This window comes from Ursus maritimus, unplaced genomic scaffold (genome assembly GCF_017311325.1).
Source record: "Ursus maritimus isolate PB19 unplaced genomic scaffold, ASM1731132v1 scaffold_17, whole genome shotgun sequence".
NCBI classification, from domain to species: Eukaryota; Metazoa; Chordata; class Mammalia; order Carnivora; family Ursidae; genus Ursus; species Ursus maritimus.
In genome coordinates, this window is record NW_024424119.1 from 9,192,279 (window position 1) to 9,210,799 (window position 18,521).

Genomic DNA, 18,521 nt, shown 5'->3' on the forward strand with positions numbered 1-18,521 from the left:
ATAGGGTGTCAGAATGGATAAAAAAAACATGACCCATCTATATGTTGCCTACAAGAGACACATTTTATATTTATTTTTTATTTTTAAAATATTTTATTTTTAAGTAATCTCTATATGTTATATGGACTCGAATTTACAGCTCTGAGATCGAGGATTGCATGCTCTATCAATTGAATCAGCCAGGTGCCCCAAGAGACTCATTTTAAACCTAAAGACACCTGCAGATTGGAAGTGAGGGGGGAAAAACATTTACCATGCAAGAGCACACCAAAAGAAGGCCAGAGGAGCCATACTTATATCAGACAAACTAGATTTTACTTATTTATTTTAATCAAAAAATTTTTTAAAAAAGATTTATTTATTTATTTTAGAGAGAGTGAAAGCATGAGTGGGAGGAACAGAGGTAGAGGGAGAGAGAATCCCAAGCAGACTCCACACTGAGCACAGAGCCTGATGTGGGGCTTGATCCCAAGACCCTGAGATCATTACCTGAGCTGAAACCAAGAGAAAGATGCTCAACCAACTGTGCCACCCAGGCACCACAGACAAACTAGATTTTAAACCAAAGACTGTAACAAGAGATGAAGAAGAGCATCATATCATGATTAAGGGGTCTATCAAACAAGAAGATCTAACAATTGTGGATATTTATTCTCCCAACTTGGAAGCATCCAAATATGTAAAACAATAACAAACATAAAGGAATTCATAATAATAGTAGGAGACTTAACACCCCACTTACATTATTGGACAGATCATCTAAATAGAAAATCAATAAGGAAACAATGGCTTTGAATGACACACTGGACCAGGTGGCCTTAACAGATATATTCATTCAGAACATATCATCCTAGGGGCGCCTGGGTGGCTCAGTTGTCGAGCGTCTGCGTTCAGCCCAGGACGTGATCCTGGGGTCCCGGGATCAAGCCCCGCATCGGGCTCCTCCGCTGGGAGACTGCTTCTTCCTCTCTCACTCCCCCTGCTTGTGTTCCCTCTCTTGCTGTCTGTCTGTCTCTCTCTGTCAAATAAATAAATAAAATCTTTTTTTTTTTTAAAAGAACATATCATCCTAAAGCATCAGAATACACATTCTTTTTAAGTGCATTTGGAACAGTCTCCAGAATAGATCATATACTAGGTCACAAATCAGGCCTCAAGTGCAAAAAGATTGAGATCATATCATGCATATTTTCCAACCACAATGCTATGAAATATGAAGTGATCCACAAGAAAAAAATCTGAAAAGACCACAAATACATGGAGGTTAAAGAACATCCTACTAAAGAATGAATTGGTCAAACAAGAAATTAAAGAAGAAATAAAAAAAATACATGGAAGCAAATGAAAATGAAGACCCAATGGTCCAAAGCCTGTAGGATGCAGCAAAAGTGGTCCTAAGAGGGAAGTATATAGCAATACAGGCGGACTTCAAGAAGCAAGAAAGACCTCAAATAAGTAACCTAGCCTTATACTTAAAGAAGCTAGAAAAAGAACAACAAATGAAGCCTAACCCCAGCAGAAGAAGGGAAATAATAAAGATTAGGGCAGAAATAAATGATATAGAAACAAACAAATAAACAAAAAAACCCCCAGTAGAACAGATCAATGAAACCAGGAGCTGGTTCTTTGAAAAAATTAATATCCAAAGGAAAAGAGAAAGGACACAACTAAATAAAAGCACAGATGAGAGAGGAGAAATAACAACCAACACCACAGATATATAAACAATTACAAGAGAATATTCTGAAAAATTATATGTCAACAATTTGGAAGAAATGGATAAGTTCATAGAAACATATAAACTACCAAAATTGAAACAGGGAGAAATAGAAAAATTTGAACATACTGATAGCCAGCAAAGAAATTGAATCCGTAATCAACAATCTTCCAACAAAAGTCCAGGGCCAGATGGCTTCACAGGGGACTTCTACCAAACATTGAAAGAAGACTTAATATCTATTCTTCTCAAACTATTCCAAAAAAATAGAAAGGGAAGGAGAACTTCCAAACTGATTCTATGAGGTCAGCATTACCCTGATTCCAATACCAGATAAAGACTCCACTAAAAAAGAGAACATGAACATGGATATCAAAACTCTCAACAAAATACTAGCAAATCAAATCCAACAGTACATTAAAAGAATCATTCACCACAATCAAGGGGGATTTATTCCTGGGTTGTAAGGGTGGTTCAATATTTGCAAATCAATCAACATGATACATCACATTAACAAAAGAAGGATAAGAACCATATAATCCTCTCAATAGATGCAGAAAAAGCATTTGACAAAGTACAGCACCCATTCTTGATAAAAGCCCTCAACTAAGTAGGGATAGAGAAAACATACCTCAACATAATAAAGACCATATACAAAAAACCCAGCGCTAATATCATCCTCAATGGGGAAAAACTGAGAGCTTTTCCTGTATGGTCAGGAACAAAATAGGGATGTACATTCTCACCACTGTTATTTAATGTAGTACTGGAAGTCCTACCCTTAGCCATCAGACAACAAAAAGAAATAAGAGGCGTCCAAATCAGTAAGGAAGAAAGTCAAATATTCACTCTTTATGGATGACATAATACTGGTAGAAAACCTGAAAGACTTCACCAAAAAATTGCTAGAATTCAGTAAAGTCTCAGGATATAAAATCAACATACAGAAATCTATACACCAATAATGAAGCAGCAGAAAAAAAAAATGAGAAATCGATCCCATTTACACCAAAAACCATAAGATACCTAGGGATAAACCTAACAAACTCTGAAAACTATAAAAGACTTATGACAGAAACCAAAGATGAAACAAAGAAATGGAAAAACATTCCATTTCTCGGGGATTGAAAGAACTCAATTCCAGTTGGAAAAGATCTCAATTCCAATCTCATGGATTGAAAGAACAAATATTGTTAAAATGTCTATCCTACCTAAAGCAATCTGCACATTTAATGCAGTCCCTATCAAAATACCACCAGCATTTTTCACAGAGCTACAGCATACAATCCTAAAATTTGTATGGAATCACAAAAGACCCCAAATAGTCAAAGCGATCTTGAAAAAGAAAAGCAGAACTGGGTGTATCACAGTTCCGGACTTGAAGTTATATTACAAAGCTATAGGGATCAAGACAGTATTGTACTGGCCCCCAAACAGACATAGATCAATGGAACAGAATAGAAAACCCAGAAACGACCCACAACTGTATAAAGTCAACTAATCTTTGACAAAGCAGAAAAAATTATCCAATAGAAAAAAGACAGTCATCTCAACAAAGTGCTGGGAAAACTGGACAGCAACATGCAAAAGAATGAAACTGGACCACTTTCTTACACCGTACACACAAAAAAATTCAAAATGAATGAAAGACTTAAATGTGAGACAGGAAACCATCAAAATCCTAGAGGAGAATATAGGCAGTAACCTTTTGGACACCATCTGTAGCAACTTATTGTTTTTTTTTTTTAAAGATGTATTTAAGAGAGAGAGAAAGTAAGCAAGAGGGCATGAATGGGAGGGGCAGAATGATGGGAAACGAAAATCTCTGGCAGACTCTGCGCTGAGCAGGGAGCCCGTTGTGGGGCTCGATCTCATAACTCTGAGATCACGACCTGAGCTGAGACCAAGAGTCAGATGCTCAACCAGCTGAGCCACCTGGATGCCCCAATCTGTAGCAACTTCTACAAGATAAGTCTCCTGAGGCAAGGGAAACAAAAGCAAAAATAAACTATTGGGACTTCATCAAAATAAAAAGCTTGTGCACAATGAAGGAAACAATCAACAAAACTAAAAGTTACCAACCTATGGGATGGGAGAAGACATTTGCAAATGACATATCTGATAAAGGCTTAGTATCCAAAATCTATAAAGAACTTATAAAACTCAACACCGAAAAACAAATAATCCAGTTAAAAAATGGGCAGACAACATGAGTACACATTTTTCCAAAGAAGACATGCAGATGGCCAACAGACACATGAAAAGATGTTCAACGTGACTTATCATCAAGGAAATACAAATCAAAACTCCAATGAGATATCACCTCACACCTGTCAGAATGGCTAAGATAGCAACACAGGAAACAACAGATGTTGGTGAGGATGAGGAGCAAGGGGAACCCTCTTAGACTGTTGGTGGGAATGCAAACTGGAGCAGCCACTCTGGAAAACAGTATAGAGGTTCCCCAGAAAGTTAAAAATAGAACTACCCTATGGTCCAGCAATTGCACTATAGGTATTTACCCAAGAATACAAAAATACAGATTCAAAGGGGTACATGCTACCTGATGTTTATAGCAGCATTATTCAACAATAACCATATTATAGAAAGAGCCCAAATGTACATCGACTGATAAATGGGTAAAGAAGAAGTGGTATATACAATGGAATATTACTCAGCCATCAGAAAGAATGAAATCTTGCCATTTGCAATGACATGGATAGAGCTAGAGATTATTATGCTAAGTGAAATAAGTCAGAGAAAGACAAATACCATACGATTTAACTCATATGTGGAATTTAAGAAACAAAACAGATGACCATAGAGGAAAAAAAAGAGAGGGAGACAAACCATAAGAGACTTTTAACTATAGAGAACAAACTGAGGGTTGCTGGAGGGGGAGGTGGGTGGGGGATGGGTTAAATGGGTGATGGGCATTAAGGAAGGCACTTGTGATGAGCACTGGGTGTTGTATGGAAGTGTTGAATCACTAAATTCTACATCTGAAACTGATATTACGCTGTATGTTAACTAACTGGAATTTAAATAAAAACTTGAAAAAGAACAAAAAGTAAAGAATTTCATGTGTTTTCACACTGAATGTGAATGATTTTCGATGATTCTTTGGATTTTCCATTTTCCATCACATTAGTTCCACTTGCGTGGACATTCAGAAATAAAACATTTGTTTGGTTTCTAATGTTATAGTTTAATTTGAAAATTGTTTGATAGAACTGTTTTCTGTCTTGAGGCAGTTTCTGAGCTAATTGAACTGTGGTGGGTGGGTTTTGTTCATCTTAAATAATGGTGAGACCAAAACAACACTAACCAAATCGATTTTGTTTATAACCTTGGGCATAGTAAAATATCTGCTAAAGAAAGGGGTGAGGTATTAGTCCTTTAAAGTCTTTCATTTAAAAATATGCAATCCTTTTTGTTTGAAAAAATGAGAAGTGGCCTTTAGCACAAAAACATGACAGATAATACATCTGCCAGTCATGTTAAAGCTGGATGATAGGACTTGGTAAAACCATATTTGAAAAATCTGCTCTAACACTTTAACTTTTCAGATTAGAAAGAGAGTATGTCTCCAAAAACAAGAAACTAAATGAAGAGATCGAGGAACAGAAGAAAGTAATTATAGACCTTTCAAAGAGACTCCAGTATAATGAAAAAAGTTGCAGTGAATTACAGGAAGAACTTGTAATGGTAAGGATAAAAAAGAAAACCCTATGGCAATTACTTTATTGGGTCAAATTTGATGTTTAACAGGTTTTTTTCCCCCCTCACTACATGCCATGAGATAATAGCATGAAAGTAATTTTAGTGCCATTGATATAAAATTTCAAAACCAGAGATGCTGATTACAACAAAGATGTATGTAATAAAACCTCTCTTCTTTAGAAAAATTGGGAAAACTAATTGAATTAGTGAAAACTGAATTATAGACTATTTTAGAATTTATTCAGGGCTTTCTTTCTTTCTTTCTTTCTTTCTTTCTTTCTTTCTTTCTTTCTTTCTTTTGGCATTGTTACCTAGGTGAGAGGGGGATCAGGGTTTATAATCAATAGATCTAATGATTTCAAAAATCCCCTTTGTAGTCATTTTGTACCCGATCATTTTGTCTCCATTCCCCAATAATCCAGCTTTCACACCATCGCCACATTTGTCTTCCTGAGATATTGATCTGCTCTTGTCATCCTCACTTTATTAAAAAGCCATCAACGTCTCCTTGTTGTTTTCAGAATGAAGTTCAGCTTCTTGCCATATAATCTAAGGCCTCTTTCTCTGTGTCTCCATGTTAACTCTTCCGGCTTCTGTGTCCACTGCCCTCTAACTCTCTTGCTTCAGCCCCTTAGGGTGCTCTTGGCTTCCTAAACACATTGTATATTTTCATATCTTCTTGCTTTCGTTCAGGCTGTTCATTTTTTTTGACCTTCATGGGCTGAACTGCTCCTTTTCTTTTGTTCCATTAGTAAACTCCTATGTATCCTGTAATGCCCTGCTCTGACAGCTTGCAATCTGTGAAGCCTTCCATGATTCCCTCTTTCCCCACTCTCCCATCCTCCTAGTCAGAATTTTGCCTTTTCCCAACTATGTTTCTTTTTAAAAAAATTATTTAAATATTTTATTTATTTATTTGAGAGCAGAGAGAGAAAGAGAGAGCACAGTTGGGGGGGGAGGGGGCAGAGGGAGAGAGAGAAGCAGACATCCCACTGACCAGGGACCCCGACGTGGGGCTCAGTCCCAGGACCCTGAGATCATGACCTGAGCAGAAGGCAGACACTTAATTGATTGAGCCACCCAGTCGCCCCCCAAGTTTGTTTCTTTCATACTTAGTTTAGCATTTTCATCATAGTTTAGCATAACACTCACCCAAATCTAACATGCATCATCTGTCCCAAGAGATTGTGAGTGCATTGAGGTTAATGTAATTCATCTGACATATGAAGACTCCACTATGGTGCTTGCCTCCGCAGACGTTCGTTGACTCATGTGTTTGGTTGATGCAGCACACTGCTATTCTGCAGTTGGCTGGGAATCCCAAGAGGGAGGGCATAACATCTACAGTAATACCTGGTGTCTTCTTTGTCTTGTCCCCACATAAATCCCTTCTGCAGAGACTTGGCTACTTCACTTTCAACTCTTAGTGATACCAGTTATTGAAGAAAACGAATATTTTTTTTTCCTTGTCAAAAAAGATGGAGTCTCTGGATTATATTAAGAAGTGGTGGCCAAATCAATGCTGCCCAGATGGAAAGATTGTGATGAGATAAAACTTAAATTCTATCACTTTCAAATGATCTAATTTTATATGTGGTCTTCATTCAACCCAGGATATTCAATGCGTTCTGATTCAGGAACTGATATTATTGTTTGCTCCTTGGTTGCATTTGTAGTTTGAATACTTTAGATGTGGAGTTTTAGGAAGTTTAGGGCTCTCTGGGTAGCATACTCTACTGCCTGTTTACTCTTACATGCTACCCTAAATTTCATGGGTTGTTCCACCCCTTGACTCCTGGCTCAGGAGGTGAATCAGTGGTGGAGAAAAACATGGCAGAGCCATTGAGCTGATTTGGTCTTCTTGCTATAGACCCTGTATTCAGCAGTTTGGAAAGTTAGCCAGAGTTAAAACCAAGAATGTGACACGGGAGACAGTCATCAATATAAGTTGCATGGATTATCCTAATTTGGTCTTCTAGCATTCCAGTGACTAGATACAAATAAAAGAAGACTGGCTCAATTCACCGTGGAGGGTACTGGTGCTTGGTGATGAAAAAATTTCACATGGTGCTAATGGGTTTTTCTTTTTCAACTTTTACGATTTGGCACATTGGTCTGAAATAAGGCAGGTTGCAGCTCATGGGCAACCTTTGTTTGCTTGTTTGGGCCTCATCCTATGAAGCACTATTGTTCCAATCATAGCACGGAAGATTGATGACTAATTGTTTCTGCAAAGCTTGATGGATTACTAGACGTTGTCACAGATCCATGAATAATAGTTCCTTCTTGAAGAGCTAATGATTCAGGTTGTACCTAAGTGATCTACAGTTTATATGCTTCAACCTAACTGTACTTCCCTCTCTATTTTTCATCTCTCTTAAACCCATAGCTTTATGCCTTATTTCTTCCATCTTTCTATTTCTTTTGCTCCTCTCTTTTTTCCCCCTTCCCAATAATGAGCTTTCTAACTTGTTCTGTTTTCTGATTAGAACTGTTGTTCTCTATCACTTTACCTGGCCATAATATGAAATTTAAGAATTATTTAATGAAATTTTATTTCATGAAAATACTATTACTTTACGAGTAACTACAGTGTTTTTCCTTTTTATAAAAATTCATCTAGCACTTTTCCTAAATATATTTTTCTTGTACATATTCCTTTATTGTTTTCTTTTCTAATAGATTAGTGGATTTTGGGGTGGGGGCAAAGTGTTTGAAAATTTTTCTTGGAAGAGATATCTGTCAAATTAAAAATTTTAAACCATAAAAGAATTTTTCTAGTTTTGCATCCTCAAACCTGGTTATTATTATCTTTGCTTTGAATGCATGATTGGTTTTGACTGAAGAGAAACAGGAGGATTTTACCTTTTGCTTTTGGAAATGAAACTTTGTTTTAATGACATCTCACGATCCCATGTACCTCAGTGTGTCTTTCCTACACTTATCTTTCTTTTGAACATAATAGTTTCAGTATTTTATAGAATATAGATGGGAAGCATTAATTACCTACAGGTAATTTTTCTCTCCCTTTGAGGTAACAGCTTGTTTTCCAGTCTAGGTCATGTTCATGGTCATTATTCAAGTCTTAGTCTTTATTTTCTCTGTTGCATTGCAAGAGAAAATTAAAGCCACTTTCCTCTCTAGCTTTACTAGTGAGATCAAGGTGCTGTTAATAATATGCAAAGACTTCAGGAACTTTTGAGACTTAAAAATAATAATTGTATAACTTAGTATAATTAAGTATGTAACTAAGCTTTTTAGAGCTGGAGGGGGTCTTAGAGATTGTGTAGGTTAGGATACATGAAGTGTTAATAAACCAGTTGGACAGTGATAGCTCCCCTGTTTCAAGAGATGTGACACAAATATAGAAGATAATTTTGGAAAGGTCCAAACTGAGTATGTTGAGTCCTTTGTTGGTATTTAAGAAATATGAACCCAGACGACTTTATTTTTTATTTATTTTATTATTTTTTTAAAGATTTTATTTATTTATTTGAGAGATAGAGAGAGAGAGAAAGGGAGGAAGAGAGCACAAGCAGTGGGGTGGAGCAGAGGGAGAGGGAGAAACGGGGGCTCGATCCCAGGACCCTGAGATCATGACCTGAGCTGGAGGCAGACACTTAGCCTACTGAGCCACCCAGATGGCCCCAGATGACTTTAATTTTACTTTTATATTAATGAAATTCCTCCTATTCAATGTATGGGTTTGAAAGATATGATTGGTAAATGAATGGCATATTGTTATTGTACTTAATGCCATAGAATTAATAGAATTTAAATATAGGACATCTAAAGATTTAACAAAATTAGTTTTGTGTTCTGTGTTATACAGTATTGAATTTGACTTTAAAAAGTTTTGATTAAAATTGAACTATTAATTTCACAATCTATGAATTTAATAATGATTTAATCAACTACTAAATAAAACTGACTTTCTAATTTAAGTTTCTTAGTGATTATGCTTATTAAAGTCCATCAGAAGCTCAACATATCGATACAGGTGGGTCTTTTAGTCATTACTGTGAGTATTTATATTTGCTTCTCTCGAAGCAGGGGAGCTATCATTTTAAAATTGGTATTATTAGGATTTGCTTTGTGCTTTCTACAATGAAATTTTTTTAAGTCCATCATTTCTTGAGATTTGTTTTTCTGCCACTCAGTAATATTTAGTTACAGCTCTAGGAGAGACCATATATTGAAAAGGGAATTCTAGTTCTCATGAGGTTTTGTTCAAAGAATATTTTATTCTCTAAAGAACTTGTGATTGAAAATGGTCAAGTGTATGTTTTTTCCCTATACTTTGGGGGCTTAACTGATTATATAATACAATGATTGCTAGCATTAGATAGGATTTTGGAAAGCACTTTGATTGCTATGCTTTGTGGTAAAGTTAATGTTTCTTGATAAGATTTTTGCTTCAAATGATCTGTTAGGTTTGCTTTAGAGTGACATGTGTCTGATTTTGCAGGAGGTATTCAAAACTAATGGGCTAATAAACATTCTATTCTGATTTTTTACTAAAAAATAGTTGATTCTTCCAGAATAGGAGTGATATTTGTATATGAACATTGCTTTTGCTAATATAAAAATAACTTTATATCTTTTTAGTGGCCCTTAAAAATTTAATATTATAAAATAGTACTCACTGAATGTGTATATGTGTATCTGTGTGTTTAAATGTTCATTATTTGGCTGGCTTTCTAAATTTATAATGTGGGCATAAAGCTTTTTTAGTAATCTTTTTGAAATTTATTTTTTCCCCTTTTTTGAAATTTATTCTTACATAAATTATTAAATCTTGAATATTCTATCTCATCTTTGACCTGGAAAAAAAGAAAATGTGTGTGTGTGTGTGTGTGTGTGAGAGAGAGAGAGAGAGAGAGAGAGAGACAGAGAGAGAGAAAGAGAAAGATCTGTCAAGGTCCATATTCAGATTGGAGAGTAGCATCTGTAGAAAAATAAACTAGTTGTAAAGCCACATAAGGGAGGATGGCATCTTATGATATAAGCAATTGGGGCCGCAGAATACTCAGATGCATGGAAGGAGCATAGGCAAGCAAAGCAAGGAGGGAAAGAAATAGTAAACGTCCATGAAGAAGTAAGAGGTACTAGTTGTCATTAATCTGATTGAGGGAAAGCTGCAGATAGGGATGACTATGAAAGCTGACCGGATCAAATTCAGTTCAGCTGAGCAGATTCCTTGTGTCCTACAAATGCACTGGGTATATAATGGTTTTTAGGTGGACGATATGATGAAAAGGTGAGACAAAGTATGTGATGCTGATTATAAGTTCTGATGCTCCCCCGTTTTTACTCAGAATTCCTTCATAATGGCTTAAAATATATTTGAATCAAAGATTTTAAAGCTTACTTGAGTTAAAAAATGTTCAGATATTATAAGGATTATGTATCACTGCTACAAAAGTTCAACCCATTTAACAAGTGCAAATTTCATTTAAAAAACTTAGTGATTAAATAAAAGTATTTATTTTTTACTTTACTTATTTGTTTTTCCTACTATTTTTAACCTTATTAACAGTGTCCCTTCACTACTTTACTGTTATTTAGGGCTTGAGTCAACTTTTTCCACTGCAGATCAGCAGCGCCCATTTGCCAATTTCTAGATAGGAATATTTGTGTATTCTTTTTATATGTTTCTTCAAGAGCTGGCATTAGAAAATTTTATTTACATGCATATCCATTTGTGATATTCATGCACGATTAGGAAAAAGTGAGGGATGTGTCTTTGTAGGGTCAAAGAAAGATATGAAAGAAACCAAGAGAATGACACATTAGATTAAGCCAGAAATTCATTCATGTTAGCAGTGCGTGAGATAGAGTATACCAGGGTGTAAATATAATGTAGGTCTTTGTCATCTCATTGTGCTTTCTGGTTAAAGGTATTTTATAAACAACCTTGACTCCTCTTCAAAAATATATTAAGGTCTGTCAGTCACACGTTTTTCTGAACTTTCTTCGAATTTTTAAATATTTTTCATCCCCTGTCTACACTGTTTGTAGATTCATTACATCTAAAGTAGTCCTTAGTTCATGGTGAGTAATCAATAAATGTTCATCTAAACATCATCTGGTTACCCAACATAGCATTAAGAAACTTCTATTTCTAGGATAACACACTCTGTGTGTGGATTATGTCCAAGGCAAATAGAAGTGGGTCCTTTTATCCTGCAGGTTTTTTTTTTGAAAGATTTATTTATTTATTTTTATTTGAAAGAGAGAGAGAGGACAAGTGGGGGAGGGGCAGAGAGAGAGAGAGAGAGAGAGAGCGAATCTCTAGCAGACTCCCCGCTGAGCACAGAGCCCAGTGCGGGGCTCCCAGGGCTCCACCCTAGGGCCCTGAGATCATGACCTGAGCTGAATTCAAAAGTTGGCTGCTTAACCAACTGAGCCCAGCCAGGTGCCCCTTATCCTATAGTTTTGCCTTTTAAACTTCTGTGGATGTTTAGAATTATAGAATTTCTTAAATCAACAATGTAACATTTAACCTAAACCTACTCTCTATGTCAGATGATAAAACATGTTAACCAAAAATTAGAAACTTACTATTTGTTCTTGCTTGGCGCTTTCTTTTCAACACAACAGTTTGTTTACTTAGCAGATAAATTCTGTTTTCATTCTAGAATTTTTTTGTGCATCAAAGAGCTATTAAGAGAACTAACAGCTTTGGGAATAAAATTTAAATATAAGTGCAATCCACATTTCAGAAAAGCCCAAACACTTCTGCTATATGAATGAAGAATGAAAGCTTCATTTATAAAACCAAAATGATTTATTGGGAAGGAAAATTGTCAACTCTAAAACAATGACATACTGTATGGTGACTAACATAACAAAATAAAAATTATAAAAAAAAATAAACATGATTTCCCTGAAAAAAATTAAAAAAAATAAAACAATGACAGTTTTTCTTATCAGTAGTTGGTTCATAAACCTAGTTATTAAATCTAAGTCAAATCTGTATTAAAAGACTATTAGCCAGATATCTTTGTAGAAGATTATACTACTACTAATTGTGAATATAATAGCAACTTTTTGGTGCAGTTAATCCTTTTTAAGCCTTGTCATTCAAACCTCTTCTTTATTTTTGAAAAATTTTACATTGGTTAGTTTTTCCTGGCTAATTTGACATGAAATTTCGTTTTAAAAAAATCTTTTTTTTTTTTTTAAGATTTTATTTATTTATTCGACAGATAGAGACAGCCAGCGAGAGAGGGAACACAAGCAGGGGGAGTGGGAGAGGAAGAAGCAGGCTCCCAGCGGAGGAGCCTGATGTGGGGCTCGATCCCAGAACGCCGGGATCACGCCCTGAGCCGAAGGCAGACGCTTAACCGCTGTGCCACCCAGGCGCCCCTGAAATTTGGTTTTAAACTGTAATGGTGTTGAAATTGTAAATCATCTTTAGTCAGGATTGGGCCCTATACTTGAGAAAAGAATTATTGTTGACTAGGAATTTAACTGAATCCTTTTATTAAGCTCACTCCAAGTATGTAATTTGTCTGGCCTTTTACATTTATATTGCTGTGCGTTTTTAATCCCTTGATTTTGATGAAGACTTAGCCTCAGTCGGCATATATTTTGGAGACAGATTGATCTGAATTTCAGTCCCAGCCCTATCTCATAATAGTTGTGTGACCTTTAGTGATATTATCCTTTTGAATCTATTTGCTCATTTGTCCTAGTAATCTTACCTGTGCAGGATTTTTGAGGAGAATTAAAGATAGTATATATATTGAAGTAACAGAGGGGCATTTGTGTGTGTGTGTGTGTGTGTGTGTGTGTGTGTGTGTTTTCATGGAACTTGTGATTATGATGCTGGCATTCTTTTGGAGATATAATTATATGATAATACTAGAAAAATACTGAAGAAGACCCAGGAGACTAAACCTTTAGGATATTAAAACATATTGTAGGGAAGAACCCCTGGAATGATGGTATAAGGAGCTTGGTGAATTCTCTACCTAGGAAAACAATAATTTCACTGATGAAAAATTAAAAAATTAAAAATTAAAAAATAACAACAATCATATAAACCCCGAAAATTGTCTTAAGGGCAAAGAAGAAACTGTCATTTAAGAAAATCTAATCATTAAAATTAAAAGCCTTGGTCCTTTAAAGGAGAGCATCAGAAAAATAAAAAGACAACTCACAGAATGAGAGAAAATATTTGCACATCATGTATCTGATAAAGGAATTTTATCCAAGATATATAAAGACTTCTTATAATTTAATAATTAAAAAATCCACTTGAAAAATGGACAAAGGATCTGAACAGAGATTTCTCCAAATGTGTAAGTGGCCAATAAACACATTAAAAGATGCTTAGTATCATCAGTCATCAGAAAAATACAAGTCAAAACCATAATGAGCTATACTCAAAAAAATTAAAAAACATAATGACATGTCATGTCACACATACTTGGATGATTATAATTTATTATTTATTTATTTATTTAAAAAGATTTTATTTATTTATTTGACAGAGATAGAGACAGCCAGCGAGAGAGGGAACACAAGCAGGGGGAGTGGGAGAGGAAGAAGCAGGCTCATAGCAGAAGAGCCTGATGTGGGGCTCGATCCCATAATGCCGGGATCACGCCCTGAGCTGAAGGCAGACGCTTAACCGCTGTGCCACGCAGGCGCCCCGAATGATTATAATTTAAAAACATAATAACAATTTGTTAGTAAGGATGTGAGAAAATTGGAATTCTCATACACTATGCTTGAGAATGTATAATACTGCCCCCTCACATTGGAAAACAGTTTGGAAATTTCTCAACGGAATACTATTCAGGCATAAAGAGAAAGGGAGTATTAATCAATGGTTCAATATAGATGAACCTTGAAAATATCAAGCTAAGTGAAAGAAGGCAGGCACAAAAAGCCACATGGTGTGTGATTCCATTTATATGAAATGCCCAGAGAAGGCAAATCTGGAGAGATAGAAAGTACATTAGGGTTGCCGAGGGCTGGAGGGACTGAGGGAATATAGGGAGTGACTGCTGATGGGTGTGGGGTTTCTTGCTGGTGTGATGAAAGTGTTCCAAAATTGGTTGTGATGTTGGTTGTACAACTCAAATTTACTAAAAACCACTGAACTGTGTATTTTAAATGGTTGAATTATATGGTATGTAAATTATATCTCAAGCTATTAAAAAGAAGAAAACTGACTAATTTTCAGCAAGAGCTGTGAGAATCTTTGGCATTTCATTGATGGTCTGTTCCGTAATCTCCTTTCTGCCCTGCTCCCTGTTACAGAAGCTGTACCCTGGGTGGCTGTAGCCAAGAAGATGGGCACTTCCCTTCTTCTTGGCTCTTAGGCTGGGCCTATGTTTTCTTCCTGGGTGAGGAAAACTGCTGGGAATATCTCATCCCTCAGAGCCCTGTGTTGCGGCAATTCTATTCCAGGCAGGCATGGGTGAGAGGACCAGATCGCTCGTTCTGCACCTAGACCTCACTTGTAATGCAGAAGCTCTACCTCAGTCTTGGCAGGCCAAGAAAATTGGGGCCAACTGCTCCTGCCCCAGAAGACCAGGGATTGCAACCCCTCAATGGCCACTTAGAGAGCAGAATTGTTGCTGTGGAAAAAGTGGGTCTCTACCCCCAAATCCAGTGCAGTGGCATATGGGTTCTGCCCAGGAGGAAAGGCAGGCTGCCTTTGCAGGGAAAGAGTCTCCTCTGCTTGAGGAGACTGAGCTTACTTGGACTAGAGAGTGGAGAACTCCACATTCAAGGACATTGTGGAAAACAAGACAAATCTTGGTGGAGAGCAATTAAGAGGAACATGGTACCTCTATGATACAATAAAATAACCCAGCAGCCAGAAGTTTAAAGGAGAGAACTAGAGAAAGAGACAGCCAAGAGGAGCCCTCACGGGCTCACAGTTGAGCAGGGGGTTGGGAAGGCCATGTGCATGGTAGGCTGCATCCATTCAGGAGCAATCAAAGTGGGATGTGGGGCAGACCTGAAAGCGTGCGTCTACATGAACAGAGTGGAAGCCTCACTGGCACAAGGACCTTAAACACAACCAAAGACTGACTGAACCTTAAATATCTTACCACAGTCCTCCCTGACAGTCTCTCAGACTGTGTGCATGCCCATGGACCTGCCCTCTCCAGTATTAACATAAAGTGAGGTGTGGAACTGGGAACAAAACTAAATATTATAATAAAAGATGGACTTGTGGCTCTTAGGAAATTACAAGGGTTTTAGGAGCTATGTGCCAGGAACCACGGACGAAGACCAGATCTATATTTCTTACTATAAATCAAAATATCACAGAATGCCAAATGAGTGTTTTAGAGATAAATTATCCCAGAATTTTCACATAACTGGAGATACATAAGAGGAAATAATATAGCTAAGTCCCTGCCATATTGCTTGTATTAAACAAATAATTTATATTATTTGTTTATATTACATTAAACAAATTCTAGATTGATCAAAGAACCATAAAAAAAAAAGATGTAAAAGCACTGGAAGAAAAAGGGAATTAAGTATTTTATAAAATTGGAGTAAAGAAAGTCTGACGCAAAACCTAGAAGTCCCAAAGCAAATTATTGTTTAATTTGATCACTTAAAAAAATGCAATTTTGCTTTTACAAATATAATTAGAAGGTGAGTGACAAATTGACAATAATGACTTGTAACATGTATGACAAAGGGCTTGTTTCCATAATTTTTAGAAAGGACTATTATAAATCACTGGTGAATACAGACAACGTGGTATAAAAATGGGCTGGTGATGTGAAAAGGCATTCACAGGAAGAGAGGTACATGTGGCTAGTCAACATATAATAACTTAGATTAAGTTTATAACTTAATAACTAAGATTAAGGATCTTTAGTTAAAATTAAAGAAATGCACATTAAAATAAGTTGATAATGCTTACCGTTGGGAAGATATTGAGAAATAGGCACTTTTACTGAATGTGGTAGTATACACTGGGAGGACTCTTTGGAGAGCAATTTGGTAACAATTGTCTGAAAATCAGTATACATACCCTTTTACCCATCAAATCTGTCTCTAGCATTTTATTGAGTAGGTATACTTGCCATGTCTATGTAGAGATATACGAGCACATATACAAGGATATTTATTGTACTACTATCACTAATAGCATAAAAATGCTGTGAATTTTAGCAGTAGTGGACTGGTTAAATTAATTAATGGTACATCTAAACAATGGAGTACTATGAAACCAAAAAAATGTGATGTGGAGAGACGTCAAAGACAGAATAAGAATGGAAAAGTAAATTATCTAGCAGCATGTATACTATGACCCTATGTGAATTCAAAATTATACGTATGTACTATATATTTTATATAAAAACTGTGAATTAACTATTGCTTTTGATACTTGGTATTGGCTAGGTGCTGGGAATACACTGATGAGGACAAAAACCCCACCCTATTTCCCCTCATGGAGCTTAAATTATAGGAGATGAACACTAATAAAAGACCGATTCAAATACATGTAGAATCCTGATTGTGATAATTGCTGCGAAGAATCTAATAGAATTGATATTGTCAGGGAGGTGAAGTGGATAGCTTTTCTGAAAATGTGATCGTACAACAGACATCTAAAGAAAGCATTATTAGTTTTATATATTGTGTATATATATATATACACACACACATATATACACACACGTATGTATTTATATATATATATATATATATATGTATGTATTATCTCTTCTTCCATTTCTTCTGGATCTATAAGTACTCTTTCACTAGTGCTTCCACCTCATCAGCTTTTAAAGATTTTTATTTATTTATTTATTTATTTATTTATTTATTTATTTATTTGACAGAGAGAGACAGAGTGAGAGAGAGAGGGAGCACAAGCAAGGGGAGTGGTAGGGAGAGGGAGAAGCAGGCACCTCGCCAAGCAGGGAGCCTGACTGGGGACTTGATCCCAGGATCCCAGGATCATGACCTGAGCCAAAGGCAGATGCTTGACCAACTGAGCCACCCAGGTGCCCCCACCTTATCAGCTTTTAAAATAGGCTTAAGTTTCTCATGTACTGAAAAAAACAAAACCGAACTTTCTTCAACCTCACTGTTTTTTCCAATTACTTCCCTTTATTTTTCTTCCCTTCTTACCAGGAAGGGGTTGTCTAAACTTCCTGTTTCCACTGATTTCTCTCTCACTCATTTAGGACAAAAAAATTCAGGCTTACTGCTTCTTCAACCTATTCCAGTCTGAGTTATAACAGATTTCATCAAGGTCACCAACGACCTCTAAGTCCATTGAACACTTCGTAGTCCCCATTTTGCTTGAATATTCTGTGACATTGGATGTAATTGACAACTCTGTCCTTAAAATGTTCTTGGTTTCCATGATACTATACTTTTCTGTTTTTCTTCCTCTTTTTTTAATCTGCTTTGCTGTTTTTTTCTTTTCTAGCTTTTTTTTCTTATTATATGTGGTTAGCCGCCATATAGTACATCATTAGTTTTTGACGTAGTATTCAGTGATTCATTAGTTGCGTTCTGGAGTTCCTTAAGGCCTTTCCAAGGCTCTTTTCCTTTCCTGCCAAACGCTCTCAAGGCAAGCCTCAGGTAGTATCTGTAGGCGATCCCAAACCCATTCCTGACTTCTCTTCCGAGCTTTGTACCATTATGTCCAGCTGCCTCCCATATTTTTCTATTTTATTTGTTCTTTGTTAAATCAAACATTTATTTAGGGCCTGTTATTTGCTGGGCATTGTGCTGGTACTGAGAGTGTCTTAAAGGTATTTCCAATGGAATGTGATTGAAACAGAATTCATGATTTGTACTCTCTGCCAAAAACAAGCAAGCAAGCAAATAAACAAAAACACCCAAAATAAGATCTTCTCTACCACCATTGTTCTCACTGTACGACTGAAATGTGCCAGTTCTTTTAGCCTAAAAGTTGGAATCACTCTTGACCGCTCCCTTTTATCTGAACATCTACTGAACCTCATCAATTCTATCCAATCTGATCCAATTAAATCTAATCCAGTTTAATCTGGTCAGTGTAGTCTAACTCAGTGCAGTGTCACCAAGGGCCTGGCCATCCCATCTTCTAAGTATT

General features: G+C 36.3%; 1 protein-coding gene across 1 annotated transcript in view; it reads left to right on the forward strand.

Moving 5' to 3' along the window:
- CCDC171 (coiled-coil domain containing 171) overlaps window positions 1-18,521 on the forward strand; it is a 293,895-nt gene that overhangs the window by 73,138 nt on the left and 202,236 nt on the right. The window contains 1 exon segment of the mRNA XM_040631456.1: window positions 5,287-5,425. Coding sequence (XP_040487390.1) covers window positions 5,287-5,425 — 139 coding nt within the window.